The 16,184-nt window shown below is 29.8% G+C and overlaps 2 protein-coding genes across 2 annotated transcripts; one reads left to right on the top strand and one right to left on the bottom strand.

Annotated features, from left to right (window-relative positions):
- Positions 1-6,501: 6,501 nt before the first annotated feature.
- Positions 6,502-8,736, bottom strand: LOC21388796 (cysteine-rich and transmembrane domain-containing protein WIH2). Its single transcript, XM_010100729.2, has 3 exons — positions 8,569-8,736; positions 7,397-7,562; positions 6,502-6,730 (listed from the first exon to the last, which is right to left on the bottom strand). The coding sequence occupies exons 1-3, from the start codon at positions 8,597-8,599 to the stop codon at positions 6,685-6,687; spliced, it is 243 nt and encodes an 80-aa protein (XP_010099031.2). The 5' UTR covers positions 8,600-8,736; the 3' UTR covers positions 6,502-6,684.
- Positions 8,737-14,120: 5,384 nt separating this feature from the next.
- LOC21388797 (prostatic spermine-binding protein) lies at positions 14,121-15,318 on the top strand. Its single transcript, XM_010100730.2, has 2 exons — positions 14,121-14,354; positions 14,510-15,318. The coding sequence occupies exon 2, from the start codon at positions 14,563-14,565 to the stop codon at positions 15,022-15,024; it is 462 nt and encodes a 153-aa protein (XP_010099032.1). The 5' UTR covers positions 14,121-14,354; positions 14,510-14,562; the 3' UTR covers positions 15,025-15,318.
- The last annotated feature ends 866 nt before the right edge of the window (positions 15,319-16,184 follow it).

Genomic DNA, 16,184 nt, shown 5'->3' on the forward strand with positions numbered 1-16,184 from the left:
TCCATTCCTTCTTAAGAAAGAAGTAGATAAATAATTCTCTTGAGGGTTGATTCGGTACTTGGACCAGTAGGAGCTCCGATTCATGAATGTGTTTTATGAATCACTGTCCATTAGAGAATCAATGGTACTCAAGGATAAAGAAGTAATTAGAGAGGTTAGCAGATTTTACCTTGTTCTAATTATGAATTATTTATAGAGGATTGATTTATATGCAATGACTATATCAAATGGAAACTTCACAGTTTAGAAGTAATTTATGTCTATAATTTCGAGAGTGTAATTCTAAGTTTATAGTGGAGTAACTATTGGAATTAATTAATTAATTAATTAAAGTGTTTAATTAATTATTAATTTTATTAGAGCTCAGGATTATAGGTCCATTAGTCCCCGCGTCATCTTAGTAATTGTACCAGACACATAGGACAAAATAGGAATTTTAGAATTACAGAATTCTAAAATTAAACACTCAAAAATAATTAATTGAGAATTAATTATTATTTAAATAATGTGATTATTTAAATTTGAATTTGAACACATCTAGATTTATCCATTTAAACTTATTTGATAAGTTGTTCAACTTAGAATTCAAATTAATTTAAGTTTGACTTAAATTGGAATTTGAATTTGAGTCAAAATTGGACTACAGGGTGAAGGATGATTTTCTCTTCCTTCCCTATGTGATATTGGCGCCACATAGGGATGAGAATCCCTATCTTGGCCGGCCACACTAAGGGATAAGTGAAAAGGAGATTTTGTTTCAAATTCAAATAGGAGATAAAGGAATCCCTAGCATGGCCGGCCACAAGAGACAAGAGATAAGAGATAGGAGAATTTTTGGTTGAAATTCACATAGGAGATAGAGATTTGATTCCTTTTAGAAATTTGACTTCTACTCTATAAATAAGATATGATGAAAAATTACGCGAGATAATTTTTTAACTGAACTTGAAGGGGGCTGGCCGAATTTCCCTTATAGAGGGAAGGAAAAAATTTTTCTCCAAAAAATTTCACATCGTGCATGCGTTGGTGTTTGTGGAAATTTGAGTGTTTATTGTAACCCGTTTTGTCTCATGTGTGCCCACACACACGTCTTTGTGGATTCTAGGAATTGACGTTTGACTTCTACTCTATAAATATGAGAATAGTAGAAAATTATGGAGACAATTTTTTGAGACTTAATTTTTGAGACAATTCTTAAAAATGAATTTTGCCCTAATTTTGAGGTGGCCGAAATTCTCTAAGAGTGAGAAGGAAAAAATTTTCTCTAAAAATTTCACATCGTGCATGCATTGGTGTGTGTGGAAATTCGAGTGTTTATTGTAACCCATTTTGTCTCATGTGTGCCCACACACACATCTTCGTGGATTCTAGGAATTGACGTGGAAGACATTGATTTTCTAAACACAAAGCTTTGGAGCAAGGATTGTTCGAGGTCAAAGAACTCAAGTTATCAACCGAGTCGGCCTCCAGGTATTTTTCCTAATTGAGTTCTTAATAAATGAATAAATGAATTAATGAGATTAATTTATTTGTGCATAAATTAATATAATCTATAGAGTATCTTAAAGGTTTTATGAAAATTTTTATTATACACAATCTGCCTCCCCGCCACGCTTCCGCATCTGAATTTGATTCGGAGATCAACAACATGTTATTTTCACTTTTACTCCAATACATAATGTCATTTAAAATGCTAAATCTACTTTTTCTCATAATTATTAAGTTTTAAAAATTATAAAAGTAAACTTTTACTTTTAAAAAAGTTGCAATGATTACATGAAAAAATAAACATTTCAATTAATGACAATCAAATGTTAAATTTTTCATATGCTATATTTGGTAGGAAATTTGCCACAAAGTATAGCATATGAGAAATTTGACACAACAAATAGTATTGTATTGGAGAGTATTTTTTATACTTAAATGTTAAGTTTACAATTAACACATCAATTATAACATTATATTGGAGATTCTCTAATAACATTACTTTTGTGGTTATTAGATGAGGACAACTATTTCTTAAGAAATTTTGGTTAAGAAATTTAATTAAAAACAAAAGCAAATTTCAATATTATTGAAATTTGCTTTTGTTGTTAATAAAAGTGTAACCAAATATGAGGACAACTTCTTAATTACTTTTGTGGTTGCAGTCCCTGTTATATTGTTTACATACTATATTTGGTTAAACTTTTATTAAAGACAAAATAAATTTTCAATAATACCACTAAACACGCCGATACCTAGCTTTTTTATATATTAACAAAAATAATAATTAGATGAGGACAACTATGAGATTAATTAAGGGTAGTAATTTGTATTAGTGAGTCATGTTCGTGTCAACTTATTTATTAATAGTGTCAGTAAATATTAACCTAAACATGATATGTTTATTAAATGTGTTAAAAATGTCAGCCAAAATATGACTCATTTATTAATCGTGTCAACTCATATAACCCGTTTAAATTAATATATTTAATAAATAATTAATATAATAATGACTTATTTAACACAATCAATACAGGTTTAACATGTTTATTGGTCAATTTATCTTTTCCTTAAAAAAAATAAATGAATTTTACCTATAACTATTAAAATTCACATTATTTGTATTTAATATGTCATAAAAATTTTCATGTTATATCACATATCATGAGATTATAAATGACACATATAGTTAATCGTGTCAATTCGTATCACTTCATGTTAGGAGGTCAACCCTAACTCAACCTATTTATTAATCGTATTAATCGTGTTAATTAATTTCGTGTGAATTGCCAGTCGTATCATCATATCACTATCCAAATCGTCAACTCTAAGATCAATGCTACGCGCATAAATCTTCATCGATGATTAACAAAAGACCATTTACAATCCTTTAGGCCTCGTTCATTTAACCGATTTGAGTTTTCAGTTTTAAGTTTTTACAGTTAAAAACTGTCAGAAAATGTCACATCTAACTTTTTTTATTACAGTAAAAAATTTTAAAAAAATGTCACATCTCAACTTGAATTAAAAACTTAAATCTACAAAATGAACGATGCTTTAATTTTAAAGTGTAACTATCGACAAAGAAAGCCACGTGGATACGTAATGGATGTGTGTTTAGTTATAATAATTAAGTACAGTTGTCAGTTTAATTCAAATTCCATCCCTATTGACAAAGAAAGCCACGTGGATACGTAATGGATATGTATTTGGTTAGAATAATTAAGTACAGTTGTCAGTTTAATTCAAATTCCACCCCTTTTGAAACCACAAAAAGCTTTGGACGGCCAAGTATATACAGGTGTTCTTTTTATAATTTAAGTTATAATTTAATTTTTTTATGTGAAAAAATATTATAATAAAAAGTTAAATTTAAATTTTTATAAGATAAAATATTATAATAAAGAGTTTAAATTGTGATTTGAGTTAAAAAAAAAAAAAGTTTATAATGGGTCAATATATATATATATATATAGTGCTTAGAGAGAGAAAGAGGATTTAAAATACAGCGCCTACAAATCTACAACATTATTGACCATATCGCAAATATTCTTCAACCCCTCCAACGACCAATACATTATTCAATCTAAATTGGAAAAAGCAAATTATGTGCACGTGTTTAAGAGAGGACAACATATATATACTCCTATAATATCTATTTATGTAAGTAGTAAAGAATTCCTTAAAAAAAAAGTAAATAATTGAAAAGATGATAGTCAAATTTCCAAATTAAAAATATAAAAAAGATAAATCTAATCATTTATGTAAGCGACGAATTGAAAATATGGTACTTACAATTTTCAAATTTTAAAGAAAAGCAAAAAAATGGAAGTGTATTTAGTAAGATTAAAAAAAATAAACTATTGATAATTTTTACCTTTAGTTATCAGATTTGTATTAAAAAATATTTATTATGTATATTTCTTAATATAATGTAATTTTAATTAAATTTAACAGTTAAAAATTAACCTATCGATAGGGAGAAATCTTACCGAAAAAGTCTGAAAAAAAGGGGGACTATATTCGAATCTTAGAACAGTCAAATGAGCCAAGTGCTTATAGCCAATGTTTGGTAGACTTGGAAGAGACAATAGCACATGAGGTGTTAGATTTTTGGGGAACGTTGGGCCATTACTATAAAGGTTCTAGGTGACCAAAATGCACTACTATTGTTTGTATATGATTTTGGGCTGTGAGCTTTGATATATATGTGGCCTTTTGTCCAAAGATGGGAACCGAATCTCATGACCATGGAATTATAAGGTCCAAAGGTCTTTTCGCCAGCAAAGAATGTTTTGTAATTAGCAGGAGGTGGGGGAAAAAACAATGCTATTTTGGGGGCATGTTATCTGTTATGTGCACGAGTTGTTTCATTTCTTAGGTTCACTTTTCCACTTTTTGCTGAACTAGTTAAAACACGCGCGTGTGTATTAAGCCCCTATTTGGTTTGTTATTTCAAATTTTGTTAATTTTAATTTTTTTATTTAAACGGAAAAATTTAAATTGTAGTTTGAATTGACGTTTAGATGTGCAGGAAATACAATTCAAATTAAAATTTAGTAGGTGTGAAAAATATAGAGTGTGCACCTTTCTATTGTTCAAAAATAGTTTGAACAGTTAAACTTAAGGGGAGAGTTAAATTCTAAATTTGACAGTTTAACCCAATTCAAACGAGAAATATAATTCAGACTGTGTATTTACTAAACACGAGTTTAAATTGTGCTCACTGCTCAAACTGAACTGAACTAAGTTAAATTAGTAAAACAAACGGGGTGTAAGTATGTTATATTTTTTTAGACACATACATTTAGAAAAAATATATATATTTAGGCAAGCATATATTTGAAATTATTTAAATGAGAACATATTAGGTGATAAAATTTAATAAGGCACAATTAGAAAACACAAGATCTAAAATGAACAAAAAAGTACAAAGATCAAAATGCACGTTTTAAATTAGAGAAAGGTGTTTCAGAAAAGAGATAAATGAAACATACTACATGTTTCATTTTATGTTTCGTCAATCCATATTCAAAAACTCATTCACACATAGTAAATGAAAATAATAATAAAAAAACTCTTGTTTTTTTTCATTTTTAACTTTTTTATATTTTTCTTATCTTTTTTTTTCCTTACCTATTGTCTTTTTTTCCCCACTATTGTCTACCTATTGCCTTTTTTTTCATTTTCCTCTATTATTGCTTACCTATTGCCTTTTAGCAGTAAATTTTTTTGTTTTTTTTTTTTTCATTCACTAAGTATGGATGAGTTTTTGAAAATGAAAAATAAAGAATAAAAAAATAAAAGAAAGTGGAGGCCAATACATTGGCCTCCTTAAAAGCCAACTTTAACTTATTTAAGTATATATAGATTTGGATACTATATTCATAACTCGAGCTGTTGATAAAACAAGTCTCATTTTCTCTTATATGTAGGCTTGACTCATTCTTGAGGTAGCAATGGCCCATGATTTTGTACATAGATATAATAGTGGTCTTTGAAGTTGAGACTCGAAAATTAAAGAATAAACTTAAAGATCATTTCTAAGTAACTCTCAAGTCGGCCAAACATACAAATGATCGTGATTCCCTATATTTATAGGTATTTAGGGGGTGCGAAAGTTAGTTGCGAGATATTTAATCCAGATTTTCTTTAAAATTTAATGTGGATCGTCGACTTTTAACCGGTAGATATGATCTATTTTTTTTAATACATTTATTACAATTACAGAATGCCATTATCTAATTCATTCTGATCATTCTGCAATTGTCTTTCTTCAATGCTTGCTTAGTCCATTTTATTATGCTCTTTTTTTTTTCATACTATATTTTATGTGGTATCAATGCTCTACTAATTAATCGCCGATAAAAAAAAAAAAAAATTTCAATTAATCTAGTGTCATTTTACTTATTTTTTATATTCGCATTACGACTTTTTATCTCCTGACTGATACGTTATTTTAATAAACGGTGTTGATTAAAACGTCATCCCCACAACAGGCTTAAAGACTAAGATTGTTTAGTGCAAATAGAGAGAGTATTTAAAAAAGATGGATACTAATTTAATCCCACAATATGGACCCACAAGATGTTAAAGATCCTAGTTTTTGTTTTTTAATATTAAGATCCTAGATTGTTTAGTGCAAAAGTTTTCAGCCTCGTCAATAAGCATCTTAACTTTACGTGCTTTTAGAGATTGCTAAAATTAATGGGTCCTGTAGTTGTATTTTAATAGTTTATTACGTATTGAAAAGCATCCGTATTCCATAAAAAAAAAAAAAGCATCCGTATTAAAAATAAAAAAGGTTTATTAATAGTGATAATAAGCACTATAACAATAAATAGGATTAGGTACTTCTTTTTCTTATTGAACATAAGAAGTGAAAGAAAAAGTCGTTAATAAAATCATGAAGATATTTTTCAGCTGCGGATTGAAGATATATTTGAATATTTCAATAAAGTATCTAATGTCTTCAAATTGACGTAAAATAAACACAAATAGACCGTTATTCTGTCTGCATAATCAAGATTCATATAAGCATTTTCCGAAAGCATAAATATACAAAATGTGCGAGCCGTTACCTCTTTTACATACTTGTCTAACAAGATCTAATAATTAGAACTTAGGATTAAAACGAAAAATATACACATATGATACTTAAAATAGTGCTTGCTCTCTTGAGTTCTCTAGTAATCCTCATCAGAAGCACATATCTAAGCAACAATAGCAACACCAGCCAGCACAACTGCACGGTAGAGACCAATTTCAAAAGAATGAGCAAAGCACCATTGTTAGTGATCTATAAAACAAATACTTATGTGAATAGGGGCTTGTCTCGTCTTCTTAAGAACTATTGACGTGTTTATAATTATTCTTGTTTTTATTTTTCATGTTTTTCAAAAAAAAAAAGAAAATAATTTTAAAACGGCCTTTGACACAATTAAAAATAAAAAACAGAAATAAAAATGATTTGTTGGTTTATTATAAAATGAAATAGAAATGAAAAATAATTTTTAGTCGTTTGTTATTTTTTATTTTCGTTTTCTCTTCTCTCGAGCAGAGAGAGAGACGTTAATGAGTTTTTTTATATTGAAAATAATCTCTTGATAAAATTACTAAACGCATTTTTAAAAATGATTTTTATCTAAGATTAAAAACGCTTTCATTTCTATTTATATACAAAAAATAAAATCATTTTAAAATGAGTTCCAAACGCACATTATATTTTTCTCATAATAGCATGACACTTATTATATATGTAACACTGTTACTAGACCTGTCTGACGCTAACATGTATTACACCTAAAATTTTTTATATTTTACCAAAAAATATGAACTTTTTCAATGATCTTTATATAATATATATATATATATATATTATATATAAAGATCATTGAAAAAGAGGTTTTACCATCCCCTCCAGAAGCCATCACCCTTGGAGAAGGTTTTCTCATCATGATTACGTCGAGGAGGAACATAGTTTGGGTATGGTGGGCCATGTTTGATTGCATCGGCATCAGAAGGTGGAGCCCCATAGTTGGGAGCTGTCATCGGAGCTGCAGGTACGGGAGTTTTTGCTGCAAAACCGCGTATTCCAAAGTCCAAACCCCACTCCAACAAATCAAATTATTTGCGGTTTAAAGTGTCAAGAGATTAAAATGAAAAGAAGGAATAAAGAACAATATGGGAAGGGGACAGAATTAATTAAGCAACAAAAGATCTTGTCACAAAAATATCCTTATTCATATAGGAAAAATAAATTAGCTAGGTAAGAGTAAAGAGTACAAGGACGAAAATTATTAGTCATAAAATATACAAGGGTTGCATGGTTAATTTATTACTTACAACATGATAATAAATTATCTTTTACATTTTGTTAATTCAATTATTCGATACCTTTTGTACATCTAATAATTATATGATCCGTGATACCAACAATTAACATGTATATTTTGGAATTTTAAGTCCTTTTTAACGGGAGGTAGTTTTATAATTACTACTCTCACCATAGCATACAAAATTCAATACACTAAAGATAACTATGAAGGTGTTGGGAAACTTGAGTACTCACTACATTATTCTTCCTAACTTCTAGGTTAAAACTACAATACATCCCAAAATTTTAGGAGGTGCGCACATAAGTTCTATTTTTCATTCATTTAGAAAAATAAAAACAATCCGAACCGTTGATAAAAAATAAAACTGTATATTGCCACTTAATAATACTGAAAAAGTTTTAGCGAATCGTTTAAAACATCAATCAATATTATGACTAGCCTTACTCCCATTCTTTCCTTTTTCATTAACTCGAGGAGGGAAGATTTGTTATTTGTATCTAACCATATATCATCTCTCTCAATCAACATATTTGTGGTTGCATATTTATTCTTAATAATATCGGGTTATTAACTCGTAATTAAGGTAATTACAGATTTACAATATTGTTTGATTAGTTGAACCCTATTTAATTAGTAAGCACTAACTTCCATTCCTCTTCGATCACTTGAACTATGTATATAACATGGTATAATTTGTTCAGTCAAGGAAAAGGTTCAAAAGGACAATTGATAGGGGACGTTTTACCTCGAGGCTGGTTCTGATTGTACTGAGACATGTTTTCTCAATGAGCGATCTTCACAGGCTAAAATTAGAGAGAGAGAGAGAGAGAGAGAGAGAGAGAGAGAGAGTTGAAGGTTGCCAGAGAAATAATGAAGATAAAGATAGACAGGAAATTATGAATTAATGCAAAGAACTGATTTCGATTAATGCATATATATATATATAATGAGGATGATATATATATATATATATATATTGTTATTAGTGGAGTAGTTGTAGCTTACGAGGACGTCTCTTAAGCTATATATGATAGTCTTCAACGTAGAGGCCCTATATCTTTATTGAGTACCCTAGTACAGATATGTTTCAGCAACTTCCTTTATTTATTTATTTATTTTGTTTTTTCATTTTCGTCCTTCACACGGGGTGGTTCTTTTCTTTTTATTTATTTATTTTTTGCTTTTGTATAGTATCTTTTTCTAAATATTTGACAAATGGCTAAAGAAACAATTTGACTTTATAATAAAAGAAGATTTCGTGGTAAAGAAAGGTTCTTCTTGAAAGAAGATTTCGTGTCAAAGTTTAATTTCATTTGGCCATGCATGCGTTATCTTCTCTATATTTAAACATATGATATTGTGACAGAGAGTAGTTGGTAGTCGAATCCTTTTGAAAGCGGATAATATATATAAGTTTTTATTGTGCTCCGAGAGATATATAAGTTTGTAATAATGATTTTTTTTTTTTCCTTCTTCTTCTTCTTCTCTTGAAGGTGAAACTTGACCCTATGTAGGCTATATTGTGGGCCCGTTCGGTTCGCTAATTCGAATTGAGATGTGATGTTGTGTGAGAGATTTTTACTGTAGTAAAAAAGTTAGATGTGACTGTTTCTGAGAGTTTTTTACTGTAACAAAACTTAAATTCTTAACTCGAATCAACAAAAAGAACAATGCATATAGATTAGTGTCTTGTGTTACAGTTCAAAAGAGTTCCAACATTTTTCTTCAAAGACATCAAAGGTATACATGGCTTTTAATTAAAGTAACTAATTCTTTTTTTTTTATATTATATAAAATGACTTCTCATATCAATTTGTTGTGAAGTATTATCAATGGCAATCCGTCTATGCTTAATAGGTAATTTTCTGAGTCGTCTTGGGTAGACTAATTAATTTGTTGACAAATTGTTACCAAAGAAGATAAATAGACCTATTCATCACAAGGATGCCACAGGTGCTAGTAGCTTAATTTAGTAGTATTTATCATGCACTCCCTTATAAGATGCAGAAAAATTATTATTTTAATCCCTGATGAAAGTCGGGTAACACTATCAATTCGGGTCGCCTGGCACATACAATTTAAAATCATGTTGACCGGCTGCTCTTATTTTAAGAGGTAAACAAAGCTAGGCTCCTTGCATATCATGTAAATACAAGTACACTGGGGATTTGGAGTACAACACTAGCTTTATTCAGATTTAATTCTCCTATTTAAGTCTCATTTATTTTACTGATCTGAATTTAAAATTTGAGAAACAACCATATTTAATTTTTTTATTACAGTAAAAAGTTTTTACATAAAATCACATCTCAACTCAAATTAAAAATTCGAATCAGCAAACTAAACGAGTTCTTAATTTATCATGTACTCAAATTGCCTTTTTTTTTTTTTTTTTTTTTTCTTTCAACAGCATCTACTTTGTCCTGTTGAGATTAAATTTCTCTTTTACCAGCGAAAAAAGAAAAAAAGAAAAATATTGAATTTCTTCGTTTGGTTCATCCCTTGCCGTGTACCATGTACTTATTATTGAGCCATATGTCCTTCGATCGTGTCCTTCATGTTTGTCTTTTATCACGTGCTAGAATAATTTGTTTCCCCTGTCACTGCATATCTAGGCTAGGCGGCAAGGCTATCTTCATAAATTTCACTCCTCTCTTACTCAATCTTATCCACCATCCAACCTCAGGCTCGTTTTCTCTTTCTTTTCACTTACTGAAATAATTATTAAAAAAGAAAACTTTAACTGGCACCATTAGATCAAATGAAATTTAAAAGCTCATTTAGTTCGTGAGTTTGTGAATTTTAATTCCAGTTTAAATTAGTGTTTAAAAGTATAAAGTCTGGATAAAGAATGAATTAAACATATAATATTATTGGTGTTTGAATAAGATGAGAATTGTGAAGAAATCTGAAATAGAGCCATTTTTTTATTGTAATAAATAGGTTCAAATACATGTGAATTTAAAAGGATCAATTTATCAAAATGAAAAAAGAAAATTTAAAAATACTCACTGTCACTAAACAATATTCGTACGCTATATTATAATTTCTGAACCCATTATGTTACTACACTTGTGTTGTACATAAGTGCTTAACTCTAGTTAATTTGGATTGTAGGAGAGAATTATAAGGTAAAGGATATATATTCCACTTTTTTCTCTTTTTTTTTTTTTTTTTCTTCTTCCTGAAGTTGCCTTCTGCATATATACCCATATGATCAATTATTGGGCATTTGGCCCCAAAATTTCTCCATGAACATGTCATTGAATGTGACGACATAAGTAAAAATATAAATAAAAATAATCAACCATTTTTTTTTTACACATTTCTATGAGGGTGACAGTGCTCAAGAACCGTCATATTGGCATGTTAGCATGCATTTATTAGGGATCACATCCAACTGTATTGAAGCCAGCTTGCAAAGACTTTAGTTTATAGCAAACTTCCAAAGGTTCTCTCCAAAATATTCCTTAGTCAATAAACATGGAAACCGCATGTTCGCAAAAGACAATATAATTATACAAAAGACGAATGATTAATTAGCTACAGCTAGTATTTGACCTCAAAACATGACTCATGATGCACTTTTACCCTATAGTTTTGTTCCCACCTGAATTATGTAACATATTTTAAATGTAAATAATAATGGCAATAGTAATATTATATAAATGCACACGAACAAGGTCAAATAGTCCAATTATAAAAAAAAAAAAAAAAAATATATATATATATTATAAAAAGTGATTTTTAAAAAATTTTAAAAAAATTTACAGTTAAAATGTCTAAAAATAACTTTAACTTTTAAATTGTGTGACAATAATCTTAAAATATAATTAATGAACTTTCATAATACCCTTAATACTCTTATAATTAATATTTATATAATTATAGTTTACTAAACACTCAATTATTTTTTATAACAATTGTATTTTTCCAGTTCAATTAATATTAATTTTTTTTAAAAATCTACAGTACTACTAAACTGATCCTCAGTGAATCTGCTGAATATGGCTTGAGTTTGTCGCGTCACATGTGATCTCAGCAGACTCTTCTTAGGACGCTAAATGGGGACGTACTTAAGATACTACTGATCTTTGAGGGAAAAAATAAGAAAATCATAAGATTATTTTTGAGTTATCTTTTAAAAGAACGTGAACTTGAATAAAATTAAAACTTAAGTTATCTTTTTTTGAGTTTTTTAGACAAAAAAATATGCCCTAAGATACTACTGATGTTTGAGGGAAAAAATAAGGTAAAAATATGAGACAGGAAAATCATAAGATTATTTTCCATAGCTTTGCAAGCGTTGTCCCCATTTCAAAACCTACACGTCTTCAATCCTCACGTGGGAGGACAAAAGAGGACCAAATCAAGATCGTGATCAACCCAAAAGGACACGCAGCAAGAATAATACATGGGCCTCACCTTGTCCGGTGATATAATATAATAAGCCACGGGGGAGAAATTGGAAGTGGGGAACAGCCAAAATCATGGTTTAAAAGTATTGGGGCAAGCTATGTCCTATAGTCCTACTGGATTTAAACTCACAAGTTCCTTTTGTTGTATTTCTTTAATAAGTGTTTCATTTGTTTTTGTTGATGTCCAGTAGCTATAGCAAATGCTTTAGGTTTCGCTTAATGGTCACGTCATGATAAATTATATTGTGTTTTATATTAAAATGCATGCACTAATACAATATTAAAAATCACAGCTCATGAAATGAATTTTTACCGACGAGTTTTACGGAGCTAATTTTGTTGACCTAGCTTTTAAAAAAAAAATGGCATGACTAGTTAAATAGAACGCACCATGTGATACCTTTTCAGGCGTAAAATGATAGTTTAAAACGATCTGATTTATCGAAATATTTGTTGTTAAGTCTCATCTACCGAAAGTAGCTGAAATTTTATGGATGAAAGTGATTTTTTTTACCATCCAATGCCTGTTAAACAGAAAGTAATTGTTGCCTAACTTTTGATGACAATTTTGCGCGCAAAATTCACGTGTGCGTTGGATAGCATTGAAACAAAGTTAAAAAGAAGTCTTGCCAGAGATAAAAGAAAGAGAAATGTGAAAAAAGGGACTTTTCCAAAGTTTTAATGTGTAGAAGTAAATTCACCAGGGAGTTATCTGTCTGGTCACTATAATTTCACCCATCAGAAACCACGACCTTCTTTATCTTTGGAAGAAAGCAGAAACCTCATTAAATGAGGCCAAGATTTCACTACTTCTTTGGTTATTCTAAATACAATTATTACATCCACATCCATTAATTTTCATGCCAGAAGTCTCAAAACTAGAGATTTATATAGTAGGACAAACATACCTAACAATAGTATGCAAATTGGATCAATTTTTTTTTTTCTGGTTAAAAACATTCGCTACGAGTTATATTATTATAGGTCTTTTTTGGAAACTTCTGTGGTTTGAACTATCTTTTTTTTTTTTTTTTTCTATTGATAAAAATTGTTATTTTAATTGTTAGATTAATTATTCAATGTCTGATTTATAATTATTCACAATAAACGTTTACATCTTACGGCATAAAATTATTTATAATCATCAATCAAACTGTTAAAAAGTTAAGTCAATGTCTAAAACAACAATTCTTATTGAAAGAGTAAAAAGAGGGATCTTTCCGAAAAAAATCAACTTTTTTTTTTTTTTCAATACCTAATTCCATTATAACTAGATATTTATGGCACATTTTTTTGAGATAATTAAAGCAATGTTTAGAGGATGGAGAGCAAATAGTTGAGTTGAGTGGAACCGTTGGTTCTTTCCCCAAGAACACAAAAGACAGAGACCTGCTTTCTGAGGAGACAGAAACAAGCAAATTGGACGAGGACAGGAGTATATGTATAGCTAGCACAAAGCAGCCTGACAGGAATATAATTTCGGACAAAATTTTTTTCCTCTAATAAAAGCGGTTTTAGGATCCGTTTAATTTATTAATTTAAATTAAAATGTAATTTTATGTGAGAATATTTTATTATAATAAAAAAATTAAATATAATTATTTTTAAATTTTTTTTTATTATAATAAAATTAAATTAATAAAATAAATGAGACTTTAATAATCTTAAAAAAAAAAAAAAAAAAATCCAGTTGGGTCACTTTGCATTCTTTTCCAGAGGCAAAAAAAGCCTGCTGCTCATTTTTTTCCCATTTACATGACAAAAAAATTAATAATATATTAGCCACACACACATATATTATATATATATATATATATATATATATTGAACCAAGTTCTCTTCCCTTCCTGAGCCATTTTCTCTGCCTTTTGCATTTAAAGCTATATTTCCTTCTTTTACATTTAGTAATAATAATAATAATAATGGCATTTTGCAGAGAGAAATATTAATGGTGATTGAATTTCTATCTCCCCTGTTCCCTTATGACCCAGTGAACAACCACATGTCCTTTCGAATTCAAGAAACTCTGATTTCACTTTCATCCCTCAGCTTCTAGCTGTCTTCTGAACCAGTACCAAGTCAGAAAAGAAGCAAACTTATTATTAATTATAAGGTATTTAGATAATTTCCAGGTGGTCTACAAGTGTTGGATATCTACTATATATATATATATATATTATCAATTATATATACTTGGTAGCTTTCATTAAAAACGTTGTAAGGCACAAGTGGGTTCTTTCTTATAGCTCTTTCTTTCTTCTTTCTCAGGTGTTTTAATTAAGAGAAGTTGGTTTCTGGTCTTGTTGTCGTTTTGGTGTGTTATGGAATCTTCCCAAGTGTTTGGAGGAGCCGAGGAGTGTCAAAGCAGTGAGTCCGGGTGGACAATGTACCTCGGTTCGCCTCAAAACGACGACGAAAATGATCAGCAGATCAGTGATTATTATGGAGAGAACAATGACGATGATAGTAACAGCAGCAACAACAACGACGACGACAATAAGGGAGGTAAACGACACGACAACGACGACGGGGATGATGATGATTCCATGGCTTCTGACGCTTCTTCTGGACCTAAGAATCATCGCATAGAACGACGTCGTTTTGACGGAGAGAGCAGTACGTTTTACCAGCGTGAGGAGGAGGAAGATGATGATGATGATGGTGGTGATCGGGAGGATGGAAAAAAGTGCTGCAAAAGCTTGGACAAGGAAGGAAAGAAATCGGCTTTATCGACGAGGAAGAAGAAGCAGAAGCAGAGAGCTGAAAGGAGGAAGGAAAAGTAGAGGGAAAGACGGTTTTCCTTTCACCATGGCAAGGCTGGATTAAGGGGAAGGTAATAAAATCTAACAACAAAGTGCATATTTGGGAGATTATATGGCCAAGGGAAAATAGAATACGTACTGTTCCTTTTCTCATTTCTCTCTTTTGTTTTTTTCTTGAATGTGATGAAAATGATGATGATCATCAGCTTCTTGTTTTGTAGGGTGGGTTGTATTTTGATGATGATGATGATGATCAGTTGAGAAAAATAGGGACGTAGTACCGTTCATTAATAATTGTATAATCCTTTTGTTTGCATACTTTTGGATGTGTATGAATTATATGGTTCAAGTAAGTTCTGTTTAAGCTAATTTACTGTAAAATATTATTATAGTACTCGTGATGATTTCATAATTTATAGTTTTGGGATCTTGAGCTGGACATATATCTTCGAGTCTTTTTACGGCGTCGTCACTCACGCCGGTTCACAAATTTATCGTTAAAACTTAACGTTTAAAGTTTATTAATATATCTTTTAAATATATAAATTATCTTGTTTCTTTTAAGATTTACAAATTTACTATAAAGTATACAACTACAAATTTACCATAAACTAACATGATATCAGAGCGGAAGTTCTGTGTTTAAATTCTTGTAATTACACTCTTTATCTCCATTTAAAATTATCATGTGTTGGGTCTTTAATATATCTCAGACTTAAATATTCACGTGTTGGCTTTCTAATTAATTTACTTACACGATTGTTCATTGTCCAACTCACATGTGAGAGTGAGTGTTAAAGTATAAAAATTATTGTTTGCCAACTTCTTAATAGCTTAAACTTTTGAAATGGATTGGTAAACTAATAAAATTTACTATAAAGTATACAACTACAACATTCAAAATCTGCAAATTAACGTAAAATACGCAAATTATCATATTCACGGAGAGGCACAAATTCGCAAAAATGTTTCTAGTTTTTCTCTCACCATTATAAAAGTTTCCTACATCTCTCCATTTGCTATGGATAAGTTTTTAAAACGCCAACTGAATAACCACCCCACTCTTGACCCACCAAACCCATGAGAGAGAGTGATAGATTATAATGATAATATTCTAGTAAGTACATTTAGCACCCTAAAATTAGGCAGTTGATTAGATATGATCATGTGAACCTAACAAC

This window comes from Morus notabilis, unplaced genomic scaffold (assembly GCF_000414095.1).
Source record: "Morus notabilis unplaced genomic scaffold, ASM41409v2 Scaffold1932, whole genome shotgun sequence".
In the NCBI taxonomy this organism is placed as follows: Eukaryota; Viridiplantae; Streptophyta; class Magnoliopsida; order Rosales; family Moraceae; genus Morus; species Morus notabilis.

Excerpts from the sequence above, each read along its gene's own strand:
- LOC21388796 (XM_010100729.2), bottom strand. The coding sequence starts at position 8,599 with ATGTCTCAGTACAATCAGAACCAGCCTCGAG. Across the intron at positions 7,563-8,568 it reads CAATCAGAACCAGCCTCGAG|CAAAAACTCCCGTACCTGCA; the intron begins GTAAAACGTCCC and ends GCGGTTTTGCAG. Across the intron at positions 6,731-7,396 it reads GATGGCTTCTGGAGGGGATG|TTGTGCTGGCTGGTGTTGCT; the intron begins GTAAAACCTCTT and ends TCTACCGTGCAG.
- LOC21388797 (XM_010100730.2), top strand. The coding sequence starts at position 14,563 with ATGGAATCTTCCCAAGTGTTTGGAGGAGCCGAGGAGTGTCAAAGCAGT.